This window comes from Streptopelia decaocto, assembly GCF_964273445.1.
Source record: "Streptopelia decaocto genome assembly, chromosome: 4".
NCBI lineage: Eukaryota > Metazoa > Chordata > Aves > Columbiformes > Columbidae > Streptopelia > Streptopelia decaocto.
Window position 1 is genome coordinate 24,497,891 of NC_138658.1, and position 27,507 is coordinate 24,525,397.

Genomic DNA, 27,507 nt, shown 5'->3' on the forward strand with positions numbered 1-27,507 from the left:
CAACCAGCGAGATCCTCTCCTAAGGTCGGCCATAAGCAGAAGGGAAAAGGGAAGAGATCCTCGTGGTCTCCCACTTTTATATGAAGTATTCACGTGAATGGAATGTTATACACAGTTGGTCAGTTTCTTGGTCACTTGTTTCTTGTCGCCCCTCTCGCGAGATGTCCATCCATGCTTATCAATAAGTTTGCATTCCATTGCTAGGTTTACCAAAACATGTGTCTGGTTCTCCAGGAAAACGCAGTTAATATGAAGGCTTTAGCTGACAGGCAAAATTCACTGAAAGAGAAACTTGTTTTTTAGCAAAACCAGGACATATTGGAAATCATCTTCTCCTTTTCCTGGGAGAACTGTAAAATCAGAATTTACATTCAGCATACTGTATACAATGTGCTGAAAAGTTTGCAGTATATTTACTTCTCTTTTTTCCTTATAGCTATAGAGGCTGAAAGGATTTCTGAATTAAGATTAGCTAAAAAATTAATTCCAGAATAAGCTCACTTGGCAAAATGCATCCAATCTGCAAGGCACAACTGGTGTAAGCAGCCCCCTCCCACCCTCCCAGGACAAGCCGAACCCAAACCCTTGAAGTCCTGACTCCAGCTTTATTCCACCTCACTCAGACATCTCAACCAGGCTGGGCCCCCGGTTCCCATTTACACCAGCCTAACTCAGACCTTCCCACTTTGCTCTGAAAGAGCAAGTGAGCACCAAAACCCCAACTGCCTGAAGCCTTCTCACACAACACCCACTCCTGACAAAAGCTGCTTGAAAAACTAAGGAAAGAGCTGGGCAGAAGAGGAAACTTTGGGTCAGAAATAAACATTACCCTTTGACCATACCCTTCATAACGATTTTGTCACAATTGCGATTTCTTGGCACGTTTCTCTCTTGGACCCCTCTCCCACAAAAAACGATTCATACACAGTGAGTAAGGCAACTTTAAGTTCTGTAGGAAGGGGGAGATTCTACTACTTCAAAAATGTTGTGTATAAAATCCACTTCTTTCCATTCTAGCGTTTCAGTTGTGCTTTTACACCACAGGTCCTTTGGGTCTGAGGGTGAATTTTTACAAAAAGAAACTGACTGGAATGTGAGATAATCCATCTCTCCGCACACATAACATGGAAAATTTCTCAGGTCAGGTGCTGATTTGTGTTTTTGCCTAGTGCCAAGAACACTGGCAAATCTTAACAACTTAAGTGAGTGAGACTAAAGGACAACACAATGCAGCAAGGCTACACAATAAATTGCGTTACAGGAGACAGGAGATCTTGAATGATAAGGTACCTATGTGCTCCCCTTGGTTCTATTTGTTTTCTGCCCAGTTTCATAACCTTGGAGTGCAGCAGAAGGTTATTGTGTCTCTAGAGGACTCTGATACCATGCCTGAATTCAGGAAAGACAAGAGAAAACTGTTCTCAAAATTGCATTATCCCGATGTGCTGTACACCATTAAGTCACTGGTCACAAAAGGGACATGTAAATAATGTCTCTCTTACAAGTGAACCTTAATAGTAAAAAAAGGGTGATTTTGGGGCTAAGAAGATACATGTTCTGAGAGTAAACAAGGCAAACATTCTGCTAGACACACAACCCCCACTCCAGTAAATGTTTTTGTTGAATCCTGCCCTAAGACAACAGCAATTGCTAAAACAACCATCACCAAGGCAGTGCTACACATCACTAGACAAGCAGTTTATATCCAAAGTCTGTGGCTCAGGAGGACCAGGGCAAGCAGCCTGGGCTGCTGGGAGCACAAACAAGTCATGGTAAGGATTTACCACAGCACACGAGAACTGCTGAATGCTTACAGTGAGCCAGGGACTTGAAAAAACAAACAAACTGGGCTCTGCTGGGAAGAAAAAGCAGCTATGCATGAAAAAGCAGGTTACAGAAAGGGGATAAAGGCAGAATAATTATAATATGAACAGACAACCTGGCTTATTTAACTGTATGTCTGGCTCACACAGCTCCTGCATAAATCCAACCTTACTTGCTAATGCTTTACGATTCCCTGAGAAAAGATCAGCAAAGCAGGTAGCTATGCTGTGGGAATCACTTCCATTAGGGCATTATACCAAGTCAGCTTTAGGAGCTACCAGGCAGCATTAGAGCTGCTCCAGAGCGTTCAGCACTTGTTAAAGATACTGAGATGCATTGAGTCGACCTTACACTATTATTTCATTTATTGGAAATGGATACACGAAGGAGGCCCAGATCAGTTATTTTAATTATCAAGTCAGAGGTCAGTGGTCTTGGAGACATTACTACTCATTGTACAGAACTGCTAAAAAAAACCCAGCAGTGTCACACACTAAGACCACACCGAACAATGCCAGAACCTAAGGACAGATTTGACCTCAAGAAACCTGCAGCTGATATATTAAGAAATAAGAGAATGACAGCAGATGGACAGACAGGACAGGAAACCAAACAGATTAGATGTGCCAAGCTGACAGTCCCTATTTTTGAACTCACTGGCAGCCTGTGTGGCATCAGAGCAAGGCTGAACCGTAAGGAGACAAACAAGATGACAGGCAATCAGTGGCCTGCACTGTTTGGAGCCAGCTCCAATGGGCTTGAAAGGTCTTGTTTCAGATGGTCCTGTGGTGGCCATGCCATAAGAGCACTCTTCCTCCTCTAACCCAGCAGAGGCCATGCACAGGAGATACAAGAAGTTACAGCTGCTACAGTTCTGCTGCACTCCGGGCTCCTGACCACTCAAGGCCAGGATATTTTTAAACTTACAGCTGTTTGACAGGAGAAATGTAGTTGCTTGATGAGTGTAAAAACAGCTGTGGAGAAGGTGATCTACAGCACATAGCCAAGCACTCTTGTGCTTTATCATCCTCTAACGCTGTCCAGCTTCCAAAAGACTTCTGCAGGCTTGCCCAGCACATGGAAGTTGGTTTACCCATCTCAATGAGACAGATAATTGTTATATGCAAAATGCTCAAAGCCGTCCTCTCCAATTTCAGTGGGCTTGACTCAAATGCTCAACAAGAAACCATAAATCGGGCTCTATTTGTTGGAAAGTAAAATGTGTGAAAGCAAGATGTGCGGCTCCAGCCACCTGGATGATAAAGGAAGATCAATACTAACATGACCATCTGGATGGTCAAAGACATAATACTAACATCATAATATATAAAGGGCCTTGGACAGATTATTTTTAAGTACGTTTCTCATAACTGTAAAAAGTTATAGCCCAGACTTGTGAGAATGGTATCTCAGGTTGGATAACCGCTCCCATATGTATGATGTGTGAATGACCTTGGGCCTGGTCTGTGAATGAGCGGGAACATAACTGAAACAAACATAACATGAGTGTGGTGTGTTTTTAATAACAATTATTGGAAAAACATCTTATGTAACATCTTAGTCCAGGCCCGTATCTGTAAATCCTATAAATTATCAGTGGCTAATAAAGAGAGGGTCTCAGCCTGGCTCAGCTCTCTGCTTGGCCCAGCTCTGCGCTCCTTCCTGAACAAGATCTCTGACTGTACGTGCATCTCTGTCTGTGGCCTGGTATGCGTCGTTTCTAATCGCTGCACTGTTACTGAAGTTTTGGGTTCCACCTCTGTCAAGACTTCAAGGCAAGAACAATAACCTGAAATGTTGGCCACTCTTCATGAATGATCTGCTCCTTGCAATGACAACTACAGCATGCTCAGAGCTGCAGTTGTGATCACAGACACACACAGTATTTGGGAAACGGGAAAGCAGAACCCCAGAACTCTCTTGTATACCTTCTGAACTCCTTTGCATACCTTCTTTAACTAAAACTATAAACTAAGGCAAGTTATTAGCCATTCATTCAGGCCTAATTTTGCTGCTCGCAAAATAATCTTCCACTTTTAGAAAATGCAATGGCTGTAAAAAAGACTTGTCTCAGCACTCTATGGGATTTACACATTATTGAAGGCACGGTGTTCTAGGAGTTGGAATAGAGAGTTGTAGCCAAAGGAGGTAAAGAAAATAAATATAATAGGTTGGAGAGGAATGGGAATGTGTTCTGGGCACATGACTAACACCTGCATTTGGGATGGCAGTATCAGTGAAACATACGGAATACATTTAGAAACATGCACCAGGAGTCCGCCAGTTCTCTGTGCGATGCCGAGATGACAGACAGTCATGTCACAGCACATCTGCACAACACACAGGGATATTCTGCTGCTGTGAGAGGTGATCCCAGCCAGCCACCCTTCTGACCGTCATCCACGTGGGGTTTGCATGGACACTGTTTCTATTACCATGAAGGGCAAGGGACTTAAGTCTTCAGCGCAAGCACTCTGGCAGATTTCCTTTAGCCAGTACTCAGTTTGCCACATGGTGCAGAGATACGATATCCAAAGCATATTTGCTGTCTACAGTACAGCCGCACAGCCAATTCAAGTACAGGAGCCTCGTACGATTCGTTCACACACAGTTTGTCAGATATAAAAGCAATTAACATACGCGTGATGTAAAAAGTGAAGTGAAACTGCTGGACTTCATCAAGTGCTTCAAAAGAACAGATTTCAAGGGGAACTGGCAGCGTTGCTGCCTGAGGAAGACAAAAGAGCAGTGAAACTCAGATTGACAGTCACCCTAAAGTGACCCAAGCACTTAAGTTTATTTGACTAAAACATTAAAAAAATGGAGGATAAGTAAGAAAAATAAGAGTGGTCTGAGGTAAGACGAACTTTTTCAATGATCTTCATGCTAACAGGAGAAAACAGTTTCTGAGATGGTTTTCGTGCTTAGCCTTCAATGGGCTACACAGATTAGCTACTATTTGTGTCCCAGTCTTTCCCAGGGATTTAACAATCCCTGCAATTCTGACTGGCCATACCAAAAACATTACTGATGTTGGAGATGTGAGAGTTGACACAACAAACTTACAGAGCAACTTCTTTAGGAATAAAAGGCTGAATAAGTGGCATGCCACCATATTTTTCACAGCAAAGCATTCACCTGAACTTTTATGAAGAACAAGAAAAATGGTTTATAGTCTGTGGAGTACAACCCAGCAACAGAAAGGGGGGTGCTGACACATACTTCCCCCAAAGAAATAAAAAGTACATATGGATATATATATGATTCAGAGGAATTACGAGTACATGTGAAGAGAAGCTGTAAGACAAGCCATGTATCTCTTTTTTATGGATATCCTACTGTACCTTTTCTTGAGGACAGTGTGGAAATACCCAAATCTGGCTTTAAAGAGAGCTGAGAAGCCAAATTAGTTCATACAAAGCTCCTTGTTACTGAATACCAGGCTGCTCCTGTGACCAAGCTGCCTTGTTGAGAGATAACACTTTGTTTGGGAATCTGGCTATTACACTGAAATAGTAGTCAGAGCCCTACCAGAGGAAAAAAATTCAATTACGGAAGTCATCCCAGTACAACAAGGAAGATAAAATTCATTTCCTGGGACCTGCTTGAGGAAATTAGCAATTAAGTCTTCTCCCAGCCCAATGATTTATCCTTCAGATCACATCCTTTTAGCCAGAAAGATCTTTCTGGCACTTCACTGAAAAAAATAAAAAAAGCATCCTCCCCTTGCCTAACATCTCATTACGAAACAAAGTTCCCTGCACAGCCCACTTGGCTGGCTGACATGAATCAATAGAAATAAAGCACAAGAGATGTTAGAAGTCAGGTTTGAATGCCAGCTGCAGAAGACATTGTTTTGCCCCCCTCTTTTTTTTTTTTTTTTTAAAATAAACAAAGCAGCACTGTTCCTTACCCCCACCCCAGACTTCAAGGTGAGTCACTTGCTCACCATGAAAAACAGCAATACCATCACAGCATGTAGCTGTTTTTCTCCTTACAAAGAGAGCTGGCTGAATGTACTGAGTGCTCTCCTGCTCCTACAAGAGGAAAGACTTTCTCCCAAATGAAATGATCTGTTTCTAAGACTCAGCCCCACCACCTTCCTTTCACGAGCCCAACAAGGACTTCTAAGCCACCTGCCTGCCATGCTGTCATTGGTGATGAGGTGCCAGGCTCACTTTGAGCTCTGCACCACTCCTGCTTTGGGATCCTTCAAGAGAACCTGAACATGCTTCTAGGAGACCATCCATGAATTAAAAGGTGCATTTTTTTTCTACAGACCCTTATATCTGTCAGCATCTTTGACTTCAGACACAGACAGACCTCTTTTTGTCATTGCTTTTCTTTTCTTTTTTTTTTTTTTTTTTTCCACTGTTTATCAAGTTCGATTTTGAAACATTGCAGGGGAGATTGCATTGATTTGCTATTTCAACTTCTAGGACAGTCTAAATTCAGCAACAGAGATGTATTATATATAGCCATGTACCAAGCATTTCTCTGTTTTCACTACTATGCATTTTTTTTTCTCCTTAGTTCATTTCTTCTTCTCTTCAATCAACAGGTACATGCACTTTTTTACACTTTACATGAAAATAACTGCTGGATTCCTTCGGACACACACCACAGGTAAAATGAAGAAATATATCACAGAAACCCCACAGAACTCACTGTGCCTTTAATATTCAGAGCCCTTGCTACGCTGTCCTCTCAAAGCTGCTTAAGTGAGTAACATTTCCACTGAGTTCACCCTTCAGTCAGGCAAGATAACTGCACTAGGAAGGTGGCACAGAACATTCTCCACTCCAGACACACTAACAGCCATAAGCCATTCGATGTTCGCCCCTAGTTTTGTTCCAATTTGACTACTGGTGGATGTCAAATTCAAACCTGCACCCTGATGATGGCCCAACATTCTTGAATGTCAGCAAAGAGCCTTCCATTCCATCAACTCTGGCCCTCGGATCACAGGTTTCTGCCTCCCCTGGGCACTGTAGAAAAGACATCACAGATATCACATGTACTTAAAGTGGGTTTGCTTATGTGAGAAATAATGAGAAATAAAAAACAAGAAGTTGCTAGCACATAAAAGGGGCCAAGCTGCTTTGGCTTCCTAGTGGAAGTTTGTTGTTTTTTTTAATAAAGAAGAAGTCAGAAGCACTTTGTAAGCATTTTAGCACTTGCACGTCAACCATTTCTGAACCTTCAAAGCTTAGATTAAAATTTTCTTCTACACTGTTAATCATACACATGACTTATCCAGGCCCAGCTGTGACCTTCTGCCTTCATTTAAGAGGTTGGCAGAGGTGGGTATTATACCAGCTTCTGCCACATACACGGAGTCACTACAGAACACCTTTGCCACGATGCAGTTCACCTCACAGGAAGAGTTGTCCACCTCCCAAGATTTCTTCCATGACATCTTTCATTGTCCCCTTAAGTCCTACCTCAACATAGACAGAAGGATTTTTGCAGCTGCAGAATGACCTGAAGACCCAAGAGAATTGGCCTCTGGTCTGGGCTCGCACCCTTGGAAGATGACATGGAAGCACTTTAACAAAAATCCAGGTCCACACTGCGGTTATGAGCCTGTTTCCATTTACTTAAAGGAGATATTTGAATCTGTTCCTACTCCCTTTCAGGATCCTCCTGCGAAACATGGGACATGTGATGAAGGAAAATGATGAAAATAATTCTTAAGTACCTGTTTTCCTCAGATAGGTACTAAGCTAGTTTATAAAGAAGTAAGTTGTAGAAGAAGAGACTGCTTAGAAGCATTCAAGGAGCAACAGTAACGAGCCCTCGAAAGAGCCTCCAAGGAGCAACTGGAAATCCTCCTTTGTAGGCTGCTGCCCTTCTCTTGCATTGGCAAAAACCAGCAAGGAAAACAAAGGTATGATAAACTACTAATGGCACAGGGCTGCTTATGTAGCAAAGTGTATATGCTTCTGTCAGCTAATTCTGGTTGGAAGAAAAAAAGAATCCTTTGTCTCTTGGGTTAATACACAAGTAGAGTTCTTTAATTAGAACCATAATGGGTTATATATCCATTTTTTCAAGGTTAAGACAAAAACACAAATAAATTCAGACCACTTCTCAAGAGGTCAATGCCACCTTTCACCATACAAGCAGGATTTCTTCAGAACACCTGAATGCCTCCCCATTGGGGCCCATCTGTTTTATCATAAAGTCAGGGTAATCAGGAATTTGGTCAAGAAAATTTCAGTATAGGAACTCCGTATTATTCCTGCATGATCTTGTTTTCAGCTACATACTGATGGAGGATCATTTCAGACGGAGAGAGCTATATCAAACAGATTGACAGCAGATGTAGAAGGGCCACATTTATCCTTCTTTGTTCAGACAAGAATGCTTTGCCCCAGAAAACCCATAGTTTCTCAAAAAGAGTTAAAATAGTTAATAAGTAAATGGGGATAGCTAGGTTTCCCAACTCATCTTCTGGGGTTGGGGTCCAATACAATAACTAAACATTGGCAAGATGAAGAGACAGGTCTATTTATTCACTAACCACGTGCTCACCTTCCAAGGTTATAATCTGAGAAACTCAATAGACTGTCTGGGGGCGGGGAGGCGGTTCTTTCCTTTTTCTGGGAGTGGGGAGATTGGGTCAAGTTAATTATCTTCTGCTTTTCTATGCATCCATCATTAAAAGGAAATCCATATACCATACCATAGAGCTTCATATTTGTGAGGACAAACAGCAAAACCTGGACTCTCACACTGATTTCTGTTTCCCATAGGCTGTAATCTGATGCGAATTTTTTGGCCAATACCAAAGTGAGCTTCATGTAGCGTACTATACAAAAATCAGTTCCTGTTCCTACATTGTCTGGCAGGTATGTGAAAACATCTAAAGGAAGAATTCAATTGGCTTAACCACACTGTCTAGTTACCATAACCATTTTTTTGTTTCTAAAAACCAGACAGACTCAAATCCTCTGAACTCACTATTTATGTTAAAGCAGCAGCAGTGTATCAACTAGCTGCGTTTACTTACTTTGCCTGCTGACAACTGCAGTCCTGAAAATCTTCTGTCTTCGTTTTAAGTCTCCTTCATACGGAAGTCTTTTCAACATGGCTAGTCAATCTGCCTCTGCTTCATTCTACACAGAATTCCTTTTCCTTCCTCAAACTACACTGCTCTGAAAAAAGCACAATTTTTCAACTGTCCTGGTATGCTGGAGGGAATAAAAATCATGGTGTTGCTGTGACAAGTGAAAGAGGCTCTTTTTCTTTTTTAAGGCATGCTATTGCTATCTAGAGTACCATTAAACAAGCAAGATGGTCACTGTTTCAGTTTTGGGACACCAAAACACTATGGGCTACTATTATGAAGAGTGAAAACCTTGGATAATCAGAGGCCTCTGAATTTATTTCCACCCTTGCAATGCAGAATGCTCTCAAATTACTACTCTTATACCCTTCCTGACAGCACAAGGTTCAGTTCTGGTAAGGACAGCTGGGACAGGAATACTGCTCAAACCCCTGAATGGTCTTGTGCTGGCTGACAGCAGATATTCACCATCCAAGGTTCCCATAGAGCATGAAATGAAGATTTATTTTCAGGTCAGTTTTGATGTTAATGAGATCACTGAAACACTTAGAATTCAGTATCCTGCCTCTCACAAACAAGATGGGAGGGGAGAGAAAAGATCCTCTTCCTTCCATCACAGTGTGGAAACTCTCCAGAAAGGAACCCACAGTTGCGCAGCTTTTCTAAAATGGACACTGAAGAAGAGGAGGACACTGAAAATTTAAAATGCACATAGCCCTTTTGCTGCAAATTTCTTAAGAAGGGCAGCAAACCACAGTGAAGGATGACATATAAGGCCAAGAAAAATCAGTCACAATGACATAAAAATACCCAGAACATCTGATCAGTGTACTTTAAGTGTATTTTTTATTTACAGACTGTAGATGCCTAATCAGTTACAAGGTTAGACACCTGATAATTCAGATTTTTTTGTAAAAGTATATAAATATATACACGAAACTCTATGAAGTAAACATTATTAACTGTGATACTTACAGTAAACATTCACTACTATCCTTATGCTAACAGGCATATGTTAAAGCTTAAATGCTGATTTCGAGACACCCTCTATAAAATAACTGTAACTGTACTAAAAGGGCAAAAATTATGTGCCATAAACAAGCTTTTAAAATAGACTAGTAAAATGTCTTTGTAATAAAGTTTGCCAGGATAAAAATACTGCTTCATCCCTCCCACTCCCCCACCTCATAAGAAACAAATACCCCAAAACAGTTGCAGAACTGCAGGAGGTATTATAAGATTACTTTCTGTCTTGTATTTTTTTTTAATTAAAATATTTTTATTTCGGTACTTCATCACATATTAAGGAAGCTGCAAAAAAAATGCAGCTTTATTAAATATTATTTACTGTTATACAAACATCTCACATATGTGTCCATGGGGCTGAAGACATTAGTGGTATTGTATGAGCTATCCCTTTTCCTTATATCTATATACCTTAGTTGGAATGATGGAGAGACTTCATAGAAAAGACATTTGACAATAACTGGAGAAAGGGACTGGAAAATTATTGACAGAAGAAAGAAAACACATGAAAGCCTCTAGATCTCCTTGCTTCCTTATTTTAGAAGAACTTTTCCTTCAGTATTTTATTTGCCCCTCTGTTGTTCTTCATGTTGGAGATGGTTCAGGACATAAAGGACAACTTCATAGCAGAAAACATACTGATCCTGCAAGGGAAAGGAAATCACAGAACACGTGAAAAATGTTTGCACCACCTACACAAGTCACTCTCACCTGCACTTCACAGGTGCACTGCACTTGATTTCAATACTATTTCTACAGTATTACATTTCAGTACTATTTCTATTATTTCTTTCAATCAAAACAAAAAACACACAGTGAAAAAATAGGCCACCGCACCCTAAGACAAATCCAGGCACTCCCCTGACACTAAATGTATATGCTGGTAAGTAACATTCATCCTCCTTTCACACCAAACCCACCTCAAACAGAAAATTACTTTACAAAAGCAGAAATGAAGACAGCAAGTGAATTTCAAGGTCTTGCATCAATGCCAACTAACATGTAACTCAGATGACAGTGCAGCTTATCTTTATCTCAGTGGTACAGGTGTGAGGGCTAATACATGTTTTGGGGTGCAAGGTGGGACTGAGAGTTTTAGTTTTTTCTTTTTTTAAATGCTGTGATTTGACATGTCCTTCCTACTCAAAGTGCATATTTTAACAAGACCTTGTGATGTCCATCTCTAAAGTGAAGTTAATTAGCTCTAGACCTAGATTGCTCCTAACACATTCATTTAACTTCTGGCTGAACATCTCCCCAAAGGAGATTTCAAGACATCTCTGGTAGTATCAGTGATTCATAGCAGCTACAGTGAGGCCTTCGCTTCAGTTGCAATGCAATTTGTAGCTTAAGAAGTTCAGATTTCCCCTATAGCACATGCTTTTCAAGAAGGAAACTCCCAACTTTTTTTTTTTTGTTGTTAAAAAGCACAGATTGAAACAGCACAGCATGTTAGAAACTGCATGTATTTATAAATCTATTTATATAAATACATTCTGTTTCTCACTGGTATGCATCTGATTTAATTATTGTGTGCATTACAGAAAGTCTCCTGCCCCATCAGAGTTAGAATTCCAGTGTCTTTCCTTTCGCGCATACCTGGAGAAGCCAGACTCACCTCTGTCTGAACCATCCCATGTCGCTGCAGACGCATCGTGCGCACCAGATCTGAGATGTCAAACTACCAAAACAAACAGAAAGTTACACATTTGAAAAAAGACACACACAAGCATATAAAGGGAACATCCCTAGCAGCAAACCAAGGGAAGCAACTAAGTAGATTAACCACTTGGTGGTGCAATAAATTACAATTCACTATAGCCCATGCATGTTCAGTATATCACCAGCATGTTTCTGGGCAATATGGATGTGGCTCTCTTGCTTACTCTTACTAGGAGCTGAGTGTGCAGAAAATAGAGCCCCTTGGTGCAACCTAACAAAGTGGTTTTTATTTCCTCAGGTCTATAAAGTTCTAGACATTTAGTGGGTGCTTAGAAACCCTGCTGAGCTAGGCATGACATAGCTCACCTTCTCTACAAATTGACAAAAAGATTTCTACACCAGGCCACTGAAGAACATAAATATAAGCAAGCTAGCACCCTCCTGTGGATCACGCTAGGAAAGATACCCCTGGTCATGCTGGAAAGGTTAATTTACATAGCCCTGTCTTGGGCTGAGATGTTTGTACACTAAGTTTTTGATTCAGTTTTTTTATTCTGGTTGTCTTCTAGCTGCCCTTCAACAGCTCATGGATCTCTGACTGACCAAGTGCCAAAATTCTCAGCCCTAAAGCCATTTCACACGATAACTCCATCGAGTACATCCAGCCAGGTAAGGCAGGCATTTTAACTTTGCTTTCAACTGCCCGAATCATCATGGCAACACACTGCTGTTTCCAAACCATACGTCAGAATTCTGCTATGGCAGGAGATGTCCTTGCAACATACCCTAGGAACATCTCAAGTAGCACCTAACAATGTTGGATTGCTGAGGTCTCAACAAACAGGACACTGAACCAGATGATCAGTAGATGTCAGAGCTCTTCCCCCCAACAAACTGCTGTTTTACACCTTCACTTATGTTACATTAAGACATGGCCAGAATGCTACCCTCAAAAGCATGGCATGTTCTTTAAGCAAATGAATAGTTCCAGTGGAACATTTTTCCTGCAAGTCAAAAGCACAGCTTAGCCCATCCTCTTGCGGTACTCACATCGAGGTCTCTGCTGATCAACCCGAGAACAACATCTATACAAATCAGGGTTCCTGACCGTCCAATGCCTGCACTGCAGTGAGTTACGATAGGACCTGACTTATGGACGTGCCGCATGTAGGAGATAAAAGTAAGCAGGTCATCTGGTTGAGAAGGGGTGTCGTGGTCAGGCCAGGCGATGAAGTTCAGATGGGAAATGTGCCGTACTTCACCTGTCTGAGGTTTAAAAACAACAAAATGTGACTCGTGGGAAGAAGAAAAACACAACAGGTAAGTTGTCAAAGGAAACAGTCTCAGATGAGACAGATTTGCCCAAGGAAGGTATTCTGTAATTCAATAAAACAAGAGAAACAATGAGCTAAACTAAAAACAACCAGCAAGTAATGAAATTGTATAAGGTTCACTGTGCAGACTGAGCTGATCACACAAACGAACGAACCAGCCAGACTGAATTATTAGTGAATTGCATATCCCTATTTCTGTGGCCAAAGTCACCTAAGGAGCCAAAATTTAGAGTCTCATGAGCATAACGAAATAATTTCCTGGCCCAGCTGCCTTCTCCTGTAAAGGCCACAGAGTATCACAAGCTGCAATGAGGAAGAGTTGCCTAGTAATGATCACTAGACAAAGAAGAGAAGCCCCAGGTTACTTCTCAATGCAGACATTGAGATTGAAAGCAGGCAATCCAGAAGTACGAGGATAAAAATGCCAATACTCAGAAAAAACATCTCAGTGTGCAGAATTCAGTTTACTTACCTGAATCTCTTCTAGCTCCAGCACTCTAATGATAAAGCCCTTCAGCTGCTGGAGTCTTATAAGAGCAAGCCGTAGTCTATCGTTTATCATGGTGGCTTTATTGAGTACATCTGGCCAGTAACGTTGGCATTTTATCTTTTCTCCTTCAACCTCCTGAGTCATCATGGCAATCACAGTACAGTTTTGCTCCCAAACCATTTGCCAGAAATCTGCTACAGTAGTAGGGAGAGGTCCTTGGCATGCAATGTAAACAAACTCTTCATTCCCCACTGGCATGCGAATGAAGCTGGCGTTGATGTATCCGCCTTCGATCCCAAGAGGTACTCGAGTGGTATCATCTGCAATCCCCACACAACAAAAATATCTCAGTGTTATGTGTGCACATAATTAGACCTTCACACAACAGAAATGCTGAGCCTCAGACAATCACACAGTACTTATTTGCCAAAGATGTCTCCAGATCTTACTAAAAAAAAAAATTAATCACAATACTTGCTTCAGGATACTAATCAGTATCTCTCTTTGAATAAAGAAAGATGGCTAGGGGAGAAACCTAAACCAGCAGAAGGGAAGGATGTACAATTTGAACTGCAGTTCCTCTGAAACAGAGGCTGATTATTTCTCATTCAGAACTAACCCTTGTCAGTTCTCACTTCTCCTTCACACATCTCCCAGCTAACAAACAGAATTTTGTTGCAGAAAAATCTACAGATCATAGTACACGTCTGCTTTTCCAATTTTACACAGGTAAGAACGAAAAACCCTTGCTCCAAACATATATCTCAATTAAGACACAAGATCTGCTGAAACAACTGGAGAATCTGTGAATAGCCATCCCTACAGACTATAATAGTCTTTTGTTCACTGATCTTAAACTGCTTTACAAATGCTCACTTGAAATGTGTAGGAAATGAGTGGTAGATCTTTTTTTTTCCACTCAGTAGCAGAACCTGGGTTTGGACTCAAATCATCTCACTTCTGATCCAATTTATCTGACCATACAGTTGGTTACAAATCAGGTTAGTTAGGACTTACAAGGAAGTATGTTTTTATATCTGTTCTTTTTCCTGTTCTCCTTTGCTTGTCCAATCAAACACTGATCCAAAGGTTTTAACTCCTGAAGGTTCTGTAAAGAAGCGATTACACGTGCATTAGAAAGCAATGAATGGCAGCAAGTGTTAAGAGCGGTCATGTATCAAGTCTTTAACAGACACAAACATAATAATAATAAAAAAATCCTAAGTAATTCAGTCACAGGAAGGAATCTAATTTCACATAGCTAAGAAAATACACCATCTTGAAACAAAACAAAAAACCTTATTATCTAGTAAATATTTTACTACATTATCCCAAAAAAAGAGATTGTGTAACATGCTTAACTTCAGACTTTGGAAAGGTTGTTTTCACATTCTGCAGCTAGATTTCACAGCCTTTATTTACATTGTCTGTGCCTGTTAATGTCATATTCACTTGGTAATTTACCACAAGTAAGAATGATGTAAACACACTTGTGAATTGAACTCCCAGTTCAAGTTCAAACTCATCTCTCAGCAGCCAGTGGAAGGAAGGGAGAGAAGTCTTTGGTAAAAGAACCCTTTTCATCCCTTCAGAGCTGCAAATTAAAGAGCTGTGGTATTTAAGGCAGTGCAAACCAGCCATTCTAACTGTTTCAATACTAGAAAAAAAAGACTTCAAAGGACAAATAGTTACTCACTTCAATCTCCTTAGAAGGGACACCCTGTTCCAGCAATCCTCGCAACATCCTGATCACTGACTTTAATTTGGCCCCTGAGTACTTGCCTCCAGGGAGCACATTCACAGCAGAGAGTGCAGAGATCTCTTCATTTGTCACTAAAGGGAAATCTAGCAGAACAAGACTGATTGATGTAAATATCAATAAATACATCAGCTTTGATGAACCCAAGAACTAAAGGTAGTATTTTCCTAAGCTTCCAATAAATACACTGAAACAAACTTCAAATACATTTTAAATGTAAGTTCTTCACATAATGACCTACAAAATTGATGAATGCACATAGGCATGAATTCAGAACTCTCCACTTAAATATCACATTCTGTGACTTCATTTTTAGCACTTACATTCAACATGTCTTTCAAGCGGTAATCCTAAAATGTGTTAAAATACATATTTTTTTCCTCAATAAAGTTTGCTTTCTATCAGGCCTTCAGTGTTCCTCTGAAACACAACAAAATTAATGGAATTTGTCTGGTACCACAATGAAAAGTGTTCTATATCTCCTGACTTAATCAAATGGTTTACATGGATTAACCTTTTCTTCTTTTAATGAACACAGAGAAAAGGCTGCTATACATGGATTTCAGAAGCTGACATTTCTAATGCTATCTCAAAAACTACAGACTAGATTCTGCCAAACACATCAAATGGAGTAGTGAAAGAGTCATGGTAAAGAAAAAAATATGGCCTAATTTGAGCATGGAGTAGTCACTCTGTGAAGCACATGATATATTGATCTGACCACAGTCAAAACCACACAAACCATCTCTATTGTTACAGCTTTTGTCAGATAGATACTATGAAAGAAAACACTTCAGCTGGTTTCACCTCTACAACTAGAAGCCCAACATTGCTAATACTTGTTCCTATTAACTCTCACACATTTATTACACAAAGCTATAAACATCCTCTCCAGTGGGCTCCTGAGCTGTTAGATTTCCCATTACACATAACACCACACACTCCAAACATATCAAGGACATTTAAAAATTCACTTCTAACATTTTGTATACTTTATTGTGATCTTCATCTTCAGTTTTCCACTGATAATTTGTTGAAGTTTTACCTTTGTTTACACGTTCCTGGCTGATTGATTCAATCGGCAGTTCATCACTTCCCCACGTGATTTCATCTTCATCTGCTTGGCTCAAGGGAGGTTGAGGAGGAGATCTAGAGAAGACAAGGTATGCAAGAAAGAAAGAAAGAACACCCAGAGGTAACAATCATATTAGCAATCCAATAAAAAACTGCCAGAAAGTAATTTATAGCTACAAGAATTTCTGGACTGGATACACACCAGTATTCTCAAAACATTCCAATTTTTTTCGTTTTTAAAATCTCCAGCAGGGATTTGAAAAAGGTGCCAGTGGAAAAAGAGCTGGGAAGATGTGAATCTAGTAAAAACTGCCACCGCATTCACTTTTCAAAGGCTAAGCAGTCAAATAACATCCAAGAGCAGATTTGTACCACTCACATAATTCACTACCTATACACTAGAATATCTGTTTTCAATTGTAGGTTTTCTAGCTTTGTTGGAGATGGAGATAAACGTATTAAGTATTTTATTAGGTCATAATGTCACTGCCTGTGTCAAGTCTCAACCCAAAACTTCCCAGAAACTTAATCAAAACATAAAAAGTAGTATATACACTTTGAAACTTCACTTAGACTAAGGACTAAAATTATTTAGCACAGGAAAATGATCCTGGGAATTTCCAAGATTCAAGACGGCTCAAAGGTATAGCCAGTAACTTGGCCAGGCATATCCTTAAAAAAAGAAGCCCCAAACACCCAAATGGGAACAGATGGACCAGTTGAACTATATGATTTAGTTTCTGTGCTCTAAAACCAGAAGAAGTGACATTAAAGAAGCTTGTAAAGATACCAAGTGAAAACAGCATTGTTTGAATGTTTTCTTCACGTGCAAGTACCAAATTGTTAGGACAATGCAAATTAAGTTATTAGGGACCATGTGAACACAGCCCAGTTACTTGTTATAACCACATATCAAAGGAGTAAGTAAAACTAGGGCATGGTAAACCACATAGAGCTGACTAGTATTCAGGCAAATTATAACCTTTTTAAATGACAAGAATAGACAGGGTACAATTCAACAAGACATTGCACAGACTTTCTACTAAGATTGTTTTGTTTTGGGGGTAGTTTGTGTTTGTTTTTCCCCTGCATAACATATCCTTCTTCAGAGTTTCAGATATCACAGTTTTGCTTTCAAGGAACGCTAGAGAAGAAATCTTACCTTTCTGGCACAGCTTTTACTTCACAACAGTCTTCACAACCATTTACATGTGTTGGCTAGTGGAAGAAATATTTCAAAACACATTAAAGGACACAGTAATAACACTCATCCACTGTAAATTTTAAACAATTAACAGCTACATGGACTATTTCTGAAGAAAACTAAGTTCAAAGCAACACATAATGAAAGACTTTCCTCTTTTAGACATCTCATTAACCCAAAATAACAGAGGATGAGAACACTGAGCACTTGGAAAGAGGCCCTACTGTACCAAGGCCAAAAAGCTATCTTAAAATCATTCCTGACTCACAGCAGCAGCAGAGCCAGCTAAATTTTCTCCAGTTGACTTCTCTGGTTTCTAGTACTTGAAAATGTTTTATGAGGCAAGTTTGACAGTGAAAACTTCTTCCTCAGCTGACAATGAAGACTCAGCAGAGAAGGTATTTTGATCCTCCTTTCAAGAAAAACTCTCTAAAACCATTTACACTTATTAGGCCAGCCTGTAAGTTTTCACTGTCATACTCGAGAATTTTACTTCTGGATCTCCCAGAGCACACTGACAGAGAGCCAGATTCCCAGTTTGACTCTCAGCTCTACTAACTGTACAGAAAGCTGCAGCAGCCAGGATTTGCTGGGTAAACACAGTTCTGCTGATTTGAAATAAGAGACAAAACCTGGGTACCTAGTGACTGATGTAAAACAGCACATGCAATAATGTGGGGTAAACCCAAATACAGAAGTGATTCAAGTTAATGAACATATCCTAGCAAAAAGTGAGAGGAAAAGAAACCCCAAATTTACATTTTGGACAGCTAAGTCTACACAGCATTCATTGTGGCTGCTTGTATTTGATTTACAAGGCAAGGTTTTGGTAGTGGGAGGTTACGGGGTGGCTTCTGTGAGAAGCTGCTAGAAGCTTCCCTCATGTCCGATAGAGCCAGTGCCAGATGGCTTGAAGAGGGACCTGCTGCTGGCCAAAGCTGAGCCCAGAGGAATCAGAGGTAAAGTTAAGCCTGGGGAGAGGGGTGGTGGGAAGGTGTTTTAAGAGTTGGGTTTATTTATCATTATCCTATTCTGATTTGATTGGTAATAAATTAAACTAAGTTCTCCAAGTTGAGCCTGTTTTGCCCGTGATGGTAATAAGTGAATGATCTCTCCCTGTCCTTATCTCAACCCATGAGCCTTTATCTCTCCTGTCTACTTGAGGAGGAGACTGATAGAGTAGGTCTGGTGGCCACTGGGCATCCAGTCAGGGTCAACCCACCACACTGCTTCTCTTCTTTGGGCAGGAGTTAAGGAAACCTTTTAGACTAAATGCCTGAAATAACATTAACAAGATAGTTTATTATTGCCCTTTTTGAAAAAAAAGCTGTTGGGCTTTATATGAGAAAAAGAGTACAGTAACTCTATGCTTTGTTCTCTTGTTTAGTTAATTTATGATAGAATGATCATACACTATTTAAAAAATAAATATTTGTACACCATTTATAGCTACCACTGACAAAGACATTTTAACTTAAAATACATGTAAAGTTATTTCCCAAAGTTCTATGCCAACAGGGAAAATAAGAAATTGAAAGAGTGTCCAAGAAAACAAAACCAGCAGACACACGTCTGCCAGCTTCTTGCCATCTCACCTCTGAAAAATCTTCAGGTAAAGAAGACCCGTCACAATCTGTGTCTTCAGACTTATCTTCTGTCAGCTTTCCATTCATCTCTACTGGAACTGGAAAAATCAGGACATACAGCATAAACACACCGAAGGATGTGCTGGAGTCACCTCCTCACAGATGTGAATCCTGCTATACCCATATGGTACTACACAGGAAATACAGGTGCCAGAATTACCAAGAAACATCTTTATGTCCCTTTGCTACCCATGTGTTGGAAAAGAGGGCTTAGCGCACAGGATAATGAGACTCTAGGCTCCCTTCTTTTTAACTAGAACAGCTGCATTACATGTGAGATTGGTTGCACACCTAACAGAATATCTGTGCTACAGTATAATGGATGGACAGGCTAGTGCTAGTAAGTTATCAGAGTCTCATGATAGCAGTGTTTCTGCAGTTCAGACCAGCAGTAGGGTCTAAGCCAGGATTCTATTTGCTCTCTGTATTAACAAGAATTTTGTTGTGCCGAACAAAATCTGACTTGGATCTGACTGCTACAGTAGTTCCCCGCTGCCATATCTTACGGATTCAAAGCATCTCCAGTTGCAAAGGCCAGATCCTAGCTAGAAGAAACTTGAAGCAGTGGAGCTCCAATGAAGTTCTGGCTGTGTCAGGACCCCAGTGTTCCCTGATTTCTAACGTAATGACCAGTGACAATAACTCAATGAACTTGAAGAGCGGCAAAAGAGCTGAAATAATGATAATTTTGGATGGCACATCTTGAGTTCCAGAAGGAGCCTGTACAGAAGTAGCAAACATCTTGCTTGAACGTTTGGAGCATACATACATGGTGTGACACCACAAAGGAAATAGATATCCCACTCCATGCTAAATTTCAGTTAATAACAGGTGCAGCTGAGGAGATGGAATGAAGGAAAAGAAAAGTGTACAGGCAGAAGCAGGTACTGGAGAAAATTACCCAGTCTTTCTAAAAGACACAAGCAGGTTGGCAGATGTGTTGAGATCTCTCACAATCAATGTCCAAGTTGTGCAACCTGCAATCAATGAAACGTTGAAATGCCTCAGCATTTCAACCTGACTGCAGCTGTACAGCCATGTACCTAAACAACATGAATTCCACCCAAGAGGTAATTCCAGAATAGGGTTCATTTTCCCAGATTACTCAAAGCAAAATCCAGATTTACCACACCAGAGCTTAACTTACTAAGTTGCATCTGAAGCTGACTGGAAACAGCAATGATTTGTCTGTGTTCTACTTGGCAAACTTTCAGTTCACACATCAATTCAATGTCAACTCTTCTTGCCAAATCAATGCTTACCTGGCATCTTGTTTCAAAAGAGCATTTTGCTGTCAATGATATGTTTTCTTAATGGCTCACAATACCTGACAGGTGATCTTCTGATGTGGCCTTCTTGAGATGCAGAAGGCTCTGAGCCTCTGAAGTTGTATTAGTACGATTTAAGAGGTTCTGGGCTTCCTCATCTACAACATCCAACAGATACTGGACAACTTCATTGTGATCATCCTCATCGTAGTACTCATCATCTGCAACTTCTGTTTCTAAAGAGAAATAGTATAAACTGTCAAGTTTTACCAATATAGGACGTTCTGTGGGGGTAAAAAAAACTAAAGGGGAAGACACCATGGCATTATTTCTAGCTTTTATCAAGGCTACTCAATCCTCTCTAACACAGGATCTTATTTCCATAAATTTACTTCCAACACCAACTAATTCCTCTAAAGCAGAGCATACAACTTATGAACTTAAGACTGAATAATGCTGTCCCCCATCTCACCTCCTCTTACCTGATTTTTCAGTGTGTTTAGAAAAATCTGACATCTGACTGGTAAAGCCAAGGGAAGGTGCATCTCCACATCCTGAGAGATTCATTAGTCCTTTTGTGTGATGGATATTGTTTTCTGTATTTGCCTGAGAAGGTCCTAAGATGCCACTGCCATTTATCTAAGAAAGCAAAGAAGAATACAAATTAACTCTTAAAGAGTACGGCAATCCGCTGAAGCAGCAAGCAACTCTCAAAGTTCGATGCTCTACTTAGCAACAAATAAAAAACCCATTCATGTAATATCTCATCTGAGATAGGGTGAGGGGCGGGCAGGACTGTCATTCAGCAGCTTTTAGGTGTGTTAAAAGTTTCACACAAAAAGAGCAAATACAAACATTTTAAAGCAACTAAGAAAAAAACCCCACATGGTGATGAAGAAGCAACCACTACAAGAGAACACACAGTCGTATTTAACATTATTATAACCTCTATAAAACATATGCAGGCTTTAATACGTTTGGTCCCACAACACATCATTGCTCAGGAAAAAACAAACACACAAAGGGGGAAAAAGAAAGAAAACCATCTGGTAAATAGAACATGGAAGCATCTGCAGGAACTGTGACAAGAAACAGATTTTTCTGGATAACAGCCTCACATCTTTCTCATAAGACCATTTGTCTTTAAACAAAGCAGTCCCAAAGAAAAAGAAGATCATGATCACTGCTTATTCACACCAAATGACAACAGTGGATTTGCATACTTTCATTAACAGACTGTTTAATTTATTTATTTTAATAATGTGTGTGAAGTAGATTTTTTCTCTGGTTAATGATAATACACACAATAGAGGAATATTTACCTTGGGCCCATAAGCCTGAGTTGTCTTTTCTGTTTTATCACAGGGATCACCACAGGAACAGCCTTAACAAAAAAAGGAAAACACGACAACTTCACAGGAATATTTTCACAGAAATTAAATTAGCCCCCATCAATTGTTTTTATGAAGGAAACAAGGTATTTAATACTATGTTATAAAATGAGTAAAACTTATATCTGATGGACTATACTTTATAATGGCTTTTTGAATGTTACACTGAATGGGATCAGAAGGCATTAATATAAGTAACCAAGCCTAAGCACAGAGAAGTATTCATAAGTAGCTTAACAACATACAGCATAAACACTTGCACCTTTGGGAAATAGGGCATGATTCCCTTTCCCTTGAAATGTACAAAATACAACCCCACAATAATCTGTCACCCACTTAAAAAAAAATAATATTTTAAACATCATCTGACATCTGGGTCCTTGTTCAGAGGCACCTTTTCCCTTCTGGGTAAAGAAAAGAGAGATATGATATCAAAGAACACTGCCTATCCTAGACATCCCATTACTAGAAAAATAAGTGAGACCAAGTGGAACCAGTAGATGCTATATACCTACCTACTAGTGAAGTTCTGGATTTTCATATACATTATGCTTTTACAAGCTAAGAAACTTGTCAATGAAGTAATAAAGGCTAACATTAATGTTACACCTTGTTGTGAACCTATGCGTGACAAGTCATCTACATGAAGGGAGTTTTAAGTGAGGTCTTCCAAGATTCTGTTACACGTCTTGTTCCTAATGAATATCCTGGCTCAGTTTTTTTGAAACAAAATGTGTAGGATGCTTGTATAGTACGTGAGCAACACTGTGAGAGTTGCAATAATTTCATAAGGCAAGATCAATACTCAAAGTTATCTAGATACATCAAATGAAATGTGAGAAAAAAGACTACGATGAATCAGGACAAATGCAAAGTGCCACATTTCAAAGAAAAAACAAATGCAGAAGATAGTAAGTAACCACATAAGCAGTTGTTCTGCACAGAAGCAAACGTAGGTGGTAAGGGATCCTGAGTTTGAGTGAACAAGGCACTCTTTAGCAAAAGGAAGTTCATCTCACTCAGGATGTATTGACAGAAAAGCTGCCTGGACATGATTCTTCCTGTCTGCTTGGTGCTGCTGAGCCTCACCCAGTGCCGTGTGTGGGACCCAAAGCACCATGCTTGAAGAGGAAAACAGCCAGATGTAAACAAACTGGAAGAGAGCAATAAAAGCAATTTGGGGTCCTTTGACCTTGAAAAATAGAAGACCAATGGCAGACCTGAAGCCCTTTCAAATGTACCAAATTCGTATTTTTATGCCTGGTCAGAGGAAACATCATCATCTTTATTAATATTATTAAGTATGATGATGATAATAATCAATTGACTGGGTTTTTTTTTTAAACTCCTTGAAAGACAGGCTTGATAATAGAGAATTTCTGAACCACAAAAGAAATGGAATCACAAAACCATCCCTGGAGGTATTCAAACATGTGTAAATGTGGCGCTTACAGGCTTAATTTGGTGGTGGACTTCGCAGTATCAGCTTTACAGCTGGACTCTACAATCTCAAACGTCTTTTCTAACCTAAATGATTCTATGATAAAAAGACCATTGTTGAATCTTTAAGTGGAGCTTTTATAAGAAAGATCGAGCAAACACCTGCTGGAGCTGATCTCAGTATGTGGAGTTCTAGGGCAGCCTTTGGACTAGGAGGCTCATTTTTTAATTCATTTTTATAAATGTGCATTTCACTTGGAACATGTAAGCAAGCAAGTCTTACCATTAGCTTTCATTGGCCATGGATTTGAGTTATCGGGGCTCCTGGATTTTGGAAGTACCGGATGACCATCTCTATGAAAAGAAATGTTTACAGAAATTTTTATTAAAAAAATAAATAATGATAATAGTATATATTTTACATCAATATCTGATGATCAGTAGAACTGCTAATTGTGCCTTGTACTACAACAGTTCTGGAATACTTGAAATATTCAATGAGAGAGATTAAGCACCAGTAATTTAGTTAGTTCCTACTTCAGGGAGCACCAAAGAATTCATTAGAGCTGGAGTTTCCTTCTAGATTCTAACAAAAAGATGCAATCTCGCAGCCTCAGGACTTTGCAACTCCTACCCCTTCCGGGATAAAACAGAGTAGGAAGAAGAAAGGGAGAGAGAAAGCAAAGAATGGCAGGCATGGCTGGAAGACCTAAAAAAATAAGTAAATGTTTCAGTCCCAGGCAAATATTAGGACAGAGTAATCTGGAGTTTTTTAGACTGCTGTATTGCCATAAAAGAAGCAGCAGAGATCAGTGAAAACCAGGATTTGTGCTGTAGAGTTTTGACATTCACCAGTGTGTTGGGACACACATGTGACAGCAGAACTACTTAAACACATGTGCTGGTTTGACTGAAAATGGGTTAATTTTCTTTGTGCAGTCAGAAACCTTTCTTTTTCATAGCTAGCATGCTCATTATTTGGACCTAGTTTGAGAACAAGAGATAACACCCCAGCACAGAGCTGATGTTTTTAATTGCTCTGGTCTGAGAGCCAAGGACACTCTGAGCACTTTGCCCACGGGTGTGAGGCACTGAGGAAGGGGGGCATGGATGGGGTGGAGATTGACTGACATCCAGACTGCTCAGTGAGAGTATTCCATCCCATTAGGGTCATGCTCCAGAGTGGGGCCTTCTGGTTTCTTGTTCTCCTCTTCTGCTCTCTCTCTGGGGTGCAGCCAGGGGAGTCTTTGGTGCAGGACGTTTAGTCCAGCTTTTGCCATTTTGCAGAGGCCTCTAAGCCTTTCTGCCTTTTTCCTCTTTTTTTGCTGTCAGGGACCAGGTGCTGCTTGCTGGGACTGGCTACTAAGTGTGGACAGAGTTTGTGAGGAATTGCCTTGAGTATCTTTATTTTATACATATATTTACTACTAGTATATTAGTATTTTGTTATTTTATTAAACTGTGTTGATCTCAATCCAAGTTTCTCCCTTCCCTTTTGATTCTCTCCTCTATTGGGGAGGGTGGGAAAGGGGGTGAGTGAGCGGCTATTGTGGTTGTATTGCTAGCTTGGGTTGAACCATGACAGCACAAAACAACATTTCATCTTCTTTTTATGATTATGGAACGCTCAGCAGCAGTTTTAAGAAAAATGAGTAATTCCATTTAAATATAACTTGTGTCGTATTTTGAAAATGATATTTTTGAACACTTATACTTCATAGCTGGACAGAGCTTTGTGAAAAACACAAACCACAGCAAGTACTAAGTACCCTTCTGCTTCACTGCAGCATAGTAAACTATGAAGATACAGACCTTTTTTGTGGCATCAGTCCTCAAAAACATGCCACCTAGTACCACTCTGGTGAATTAGTTGTCATAACAGGATGATGTTTTACCCATATACTCATACAATCATGGGAGAAAAATTAAAAGTACAGGGAATCATTTGCTTCCACAACATACCTGGTTGCTTTGAGCACCACTTTGGGAAGGGATGTTTCCAGCATCCTTTTGGCTTCTTTCAGAGTCATTCCCTGTGTGCTTACTCCATTAATGTAATGGATAATATCCAGTGCATTGAGACTCTCCTCTCTGGCAGCAACTGATCTGGGGAGAATGTCACTAACATACACAATTTGGTAAAGGCTGTCATGACCCCCTGATAACGACAAACCTTTGCAGGAGAAAAAACAAAAAATCAAGTTATTTCTTTGTAACCGAAAAGAAAAATTTGCATTAGAGCAAAAAGCAGTATACTTCTGTGTTACCTAGCTCCTCCTCATGGCACATCAGTGTAATGTCAGGCAGTAAGTGAGGCAACACTGGCATCTTGGGTAACTCCAAAACACGCCCTAGCACTAATCTGACAGTCTTTGGGGCAGCACGGAGAAAGCTGACTGCATCAGTATGGCTCATATTAGTGACATCAATGTCATTAACCTGCAAAGATAAAAGCAGAGATCTCCTTGTTAAGTTCAAAGTAAAACACTCAGTGTTACTGTGGAAACAATTACTACTGTTCCTATCGTTGACTTTTGACATTAAAGGACAAAACAATGATGCTTTATCAACAATAGCTGCAGTTCACCATATTTACCCAAGGAGATAGAACACACATATGCAACTGAACTTTGGCAAATGAAGAAACAACTTACAGTCCAAATGTCAAAATTTTAAACAATCTGAAGAGGTACATTTTACTGTTCCTATTAAAAAAAAGGGAATGCTATAACTGCATAAGCCCAACACCTGAGAGCCTGACTCACAACCTAATCCAATTTGTCTTGTATTTGTTTTACTTTATTAAGGTGTAACAGTATTCAGCAGTGCTTCATTGCCCTGATCTAGCAATGACTCACACGTGTGCTCTGTGTAATGCACTTTGTCACTATTGCTCAGTCCCTGTAAACCCAAATGCAGGTTTTCAGTTGATCAGAAACTAATACTGTAATGATGAATATCTGTACTACATGATATGTACCTGGTAAACTCTTCTGCAGCAAATCTCTCAAAATTTTTTTCCTAACAGTATGTCAGCCATACATTTATTCTACCATCAACTACTCCACATATTTGAGCGACCATCTTATTGAATAAAGGAATGCTTCTTTCTTTAAACCATTTTTTCTATCAAAAATAGAGCTTGCACACATGCCTAGCTGCATGACATACTGTAACTCCTTTTATCAATCTTCTCACATGCTTCCATCCTTGTATTTCTTTTGTCCAAGTGCTATCAAATTATGACTCTTTGAACATGCATGCCTTTGTTCCTTAACCACATTTACTTTGGCCCACAATACATTTTACATTTTTTTTTGGACTCAAAGTTGTCCTTTTCATGCAATTCCTGTATCTGGAAATGTTAATTCTCTCACTTTTATAAGTCGGTCTCCAGGTCGTAGTCTCCCATCGCTTTTGGCAGGATCCTGAACAATGTCATGAATGTAGCAGCCAACGTTATCATGACCTTTGGTCACTGTAAAACCCAGACTACCCTTTTCTGACTTTGTCATGGTGACTTGGAGCTCTACTTCCTAGGGGAAGAAAATAGCACTTTACAGCACAGACAAACAGAAGCAATTTGAATGCTTTACTGAATTTAAGACAGTTAGAAATAGACAACTGATTTACCTACACGTGTCTTAGCAGTTTCAGTTTAGCTGCTTCAAATAAGCACCTCTAGTGAATTCAGAGAGACTATTGTTTTGCATGGAGCTAACCTTGGGCCAAAGGCCTATGATGTAAACAAAATTGTGAAGGCACATGCCAAAACTGACACCTTATTTTACCCTCAACCAGCTGCCATATAAAAAAAGGCACTGCATTTTTTTTTTCATGTAAGACAACACAACAGGAATTATTCAACTTAAGAAAGTGAACGCATTTTCCTACAATGAGATACAATACTACAGCTTATCTTGGAACTGTACACATGAACATCTAATCTATTTCAATTTGCATGACTTTTGATTTGAAAGATCCTGATCTCCATCATTTGCATAGAAACTCACACAGCACCAAAAGGTTTGAGAAAGATTTCTGAAGGGACAAAGAGAGAGTTGCCAATCACACCAAAAATTAACAGGCCAGAAGCAAGATATCTGCCATCTAAATTTCATCTGAGTATATCATTTAGAGGTAGGTAAATATTTAATACCAAGTTCTCCAGGCTGAAATGACACACAAAATAAACCTATACACAACCACCTGTGTACACATAGATGCATGGATGTTTACAGAGGGAAATATACCAAACTCCGCAAGAGCCCAAGCAGAAAATGCCTGTGGACACTTGTATGAGCAGCCACAGTTCAG

The 27,507-nt window shown here is 39.8% G+C and overlaps 1 protein-coding gene across 3 annotated transcripts in view; it reads right to left on the bottom strand.

Annotated features, from left to right (window-relative positions):
• Nucleotides 1–9,723: 9,723 nt before the first annotated feature.
• Nucleotides 9,724–27,507, bottom strand: part of PTPN13 (protein tyrosine phosphatase non-receptor type 13) — a 122,991-nt gene continuing 105,207 nt past the window's right edge. For all 3 annotated transcript variants that reach the window (XM_082050510.1, XM_082050512.1, XM_082050511.1), the window contains 16 exons: nt 26,568–26,726; nt 25,458–25,629; nt 25,153–25,363; nt 23,474–23,544; nt 21,682–21,743; nt 20,842–20,998; nt 20,419–20,595; nt 19,041–19,129; nt 17,404–17,459; nt 16,213–16,316; nt 15,105–15,253; nt 14,426–14,516; nt 13,391–13,728; nt 12,635–12,850; nt 11,541–11,603; nt 9,724–10,566 (listed from right to left, as the gene is read on the bottom strand). In XM_082050510.1, the coding sequence (XP_081906636.1) occupies nt 10,486–10,566; nt 11,541–11,603; nt 12,635–12,850; nt 13,391–13,728; nt 14,426–14,516; nt 15,105–15,253; nt 16,213–16,316; nt 17,404–17,459; nt 19,041–19,129; nt 20,419–20,595; nt 20,842–20,998; nt 21,682–21,743; nt 23,474–23,544; nt 25,153–25,363; nt 25,458–25,629; nt 26,568–26,726 (2,196 nt within the window). In that variant the 3' untranslated portion in view covers nt 9,724–10,485. The remainder of the gene's footprint in view (nt 10,567–11,540; nt 11,604–12,634; nt 12,851–13,390; nt 13,729–14,425; nt 14,517–15,104; nt 15,254–16,212; nt 16,317–17,403; nt 17,460–19,040; nt 19,130–20,418; nt 20,596–20,841; nt 20,999–21,681; nt 21,744–23,473; nt 23,545–25,152; nt 25,364–25,457; nt 25,630–26,567; nt 26,727–27,507) is intronic.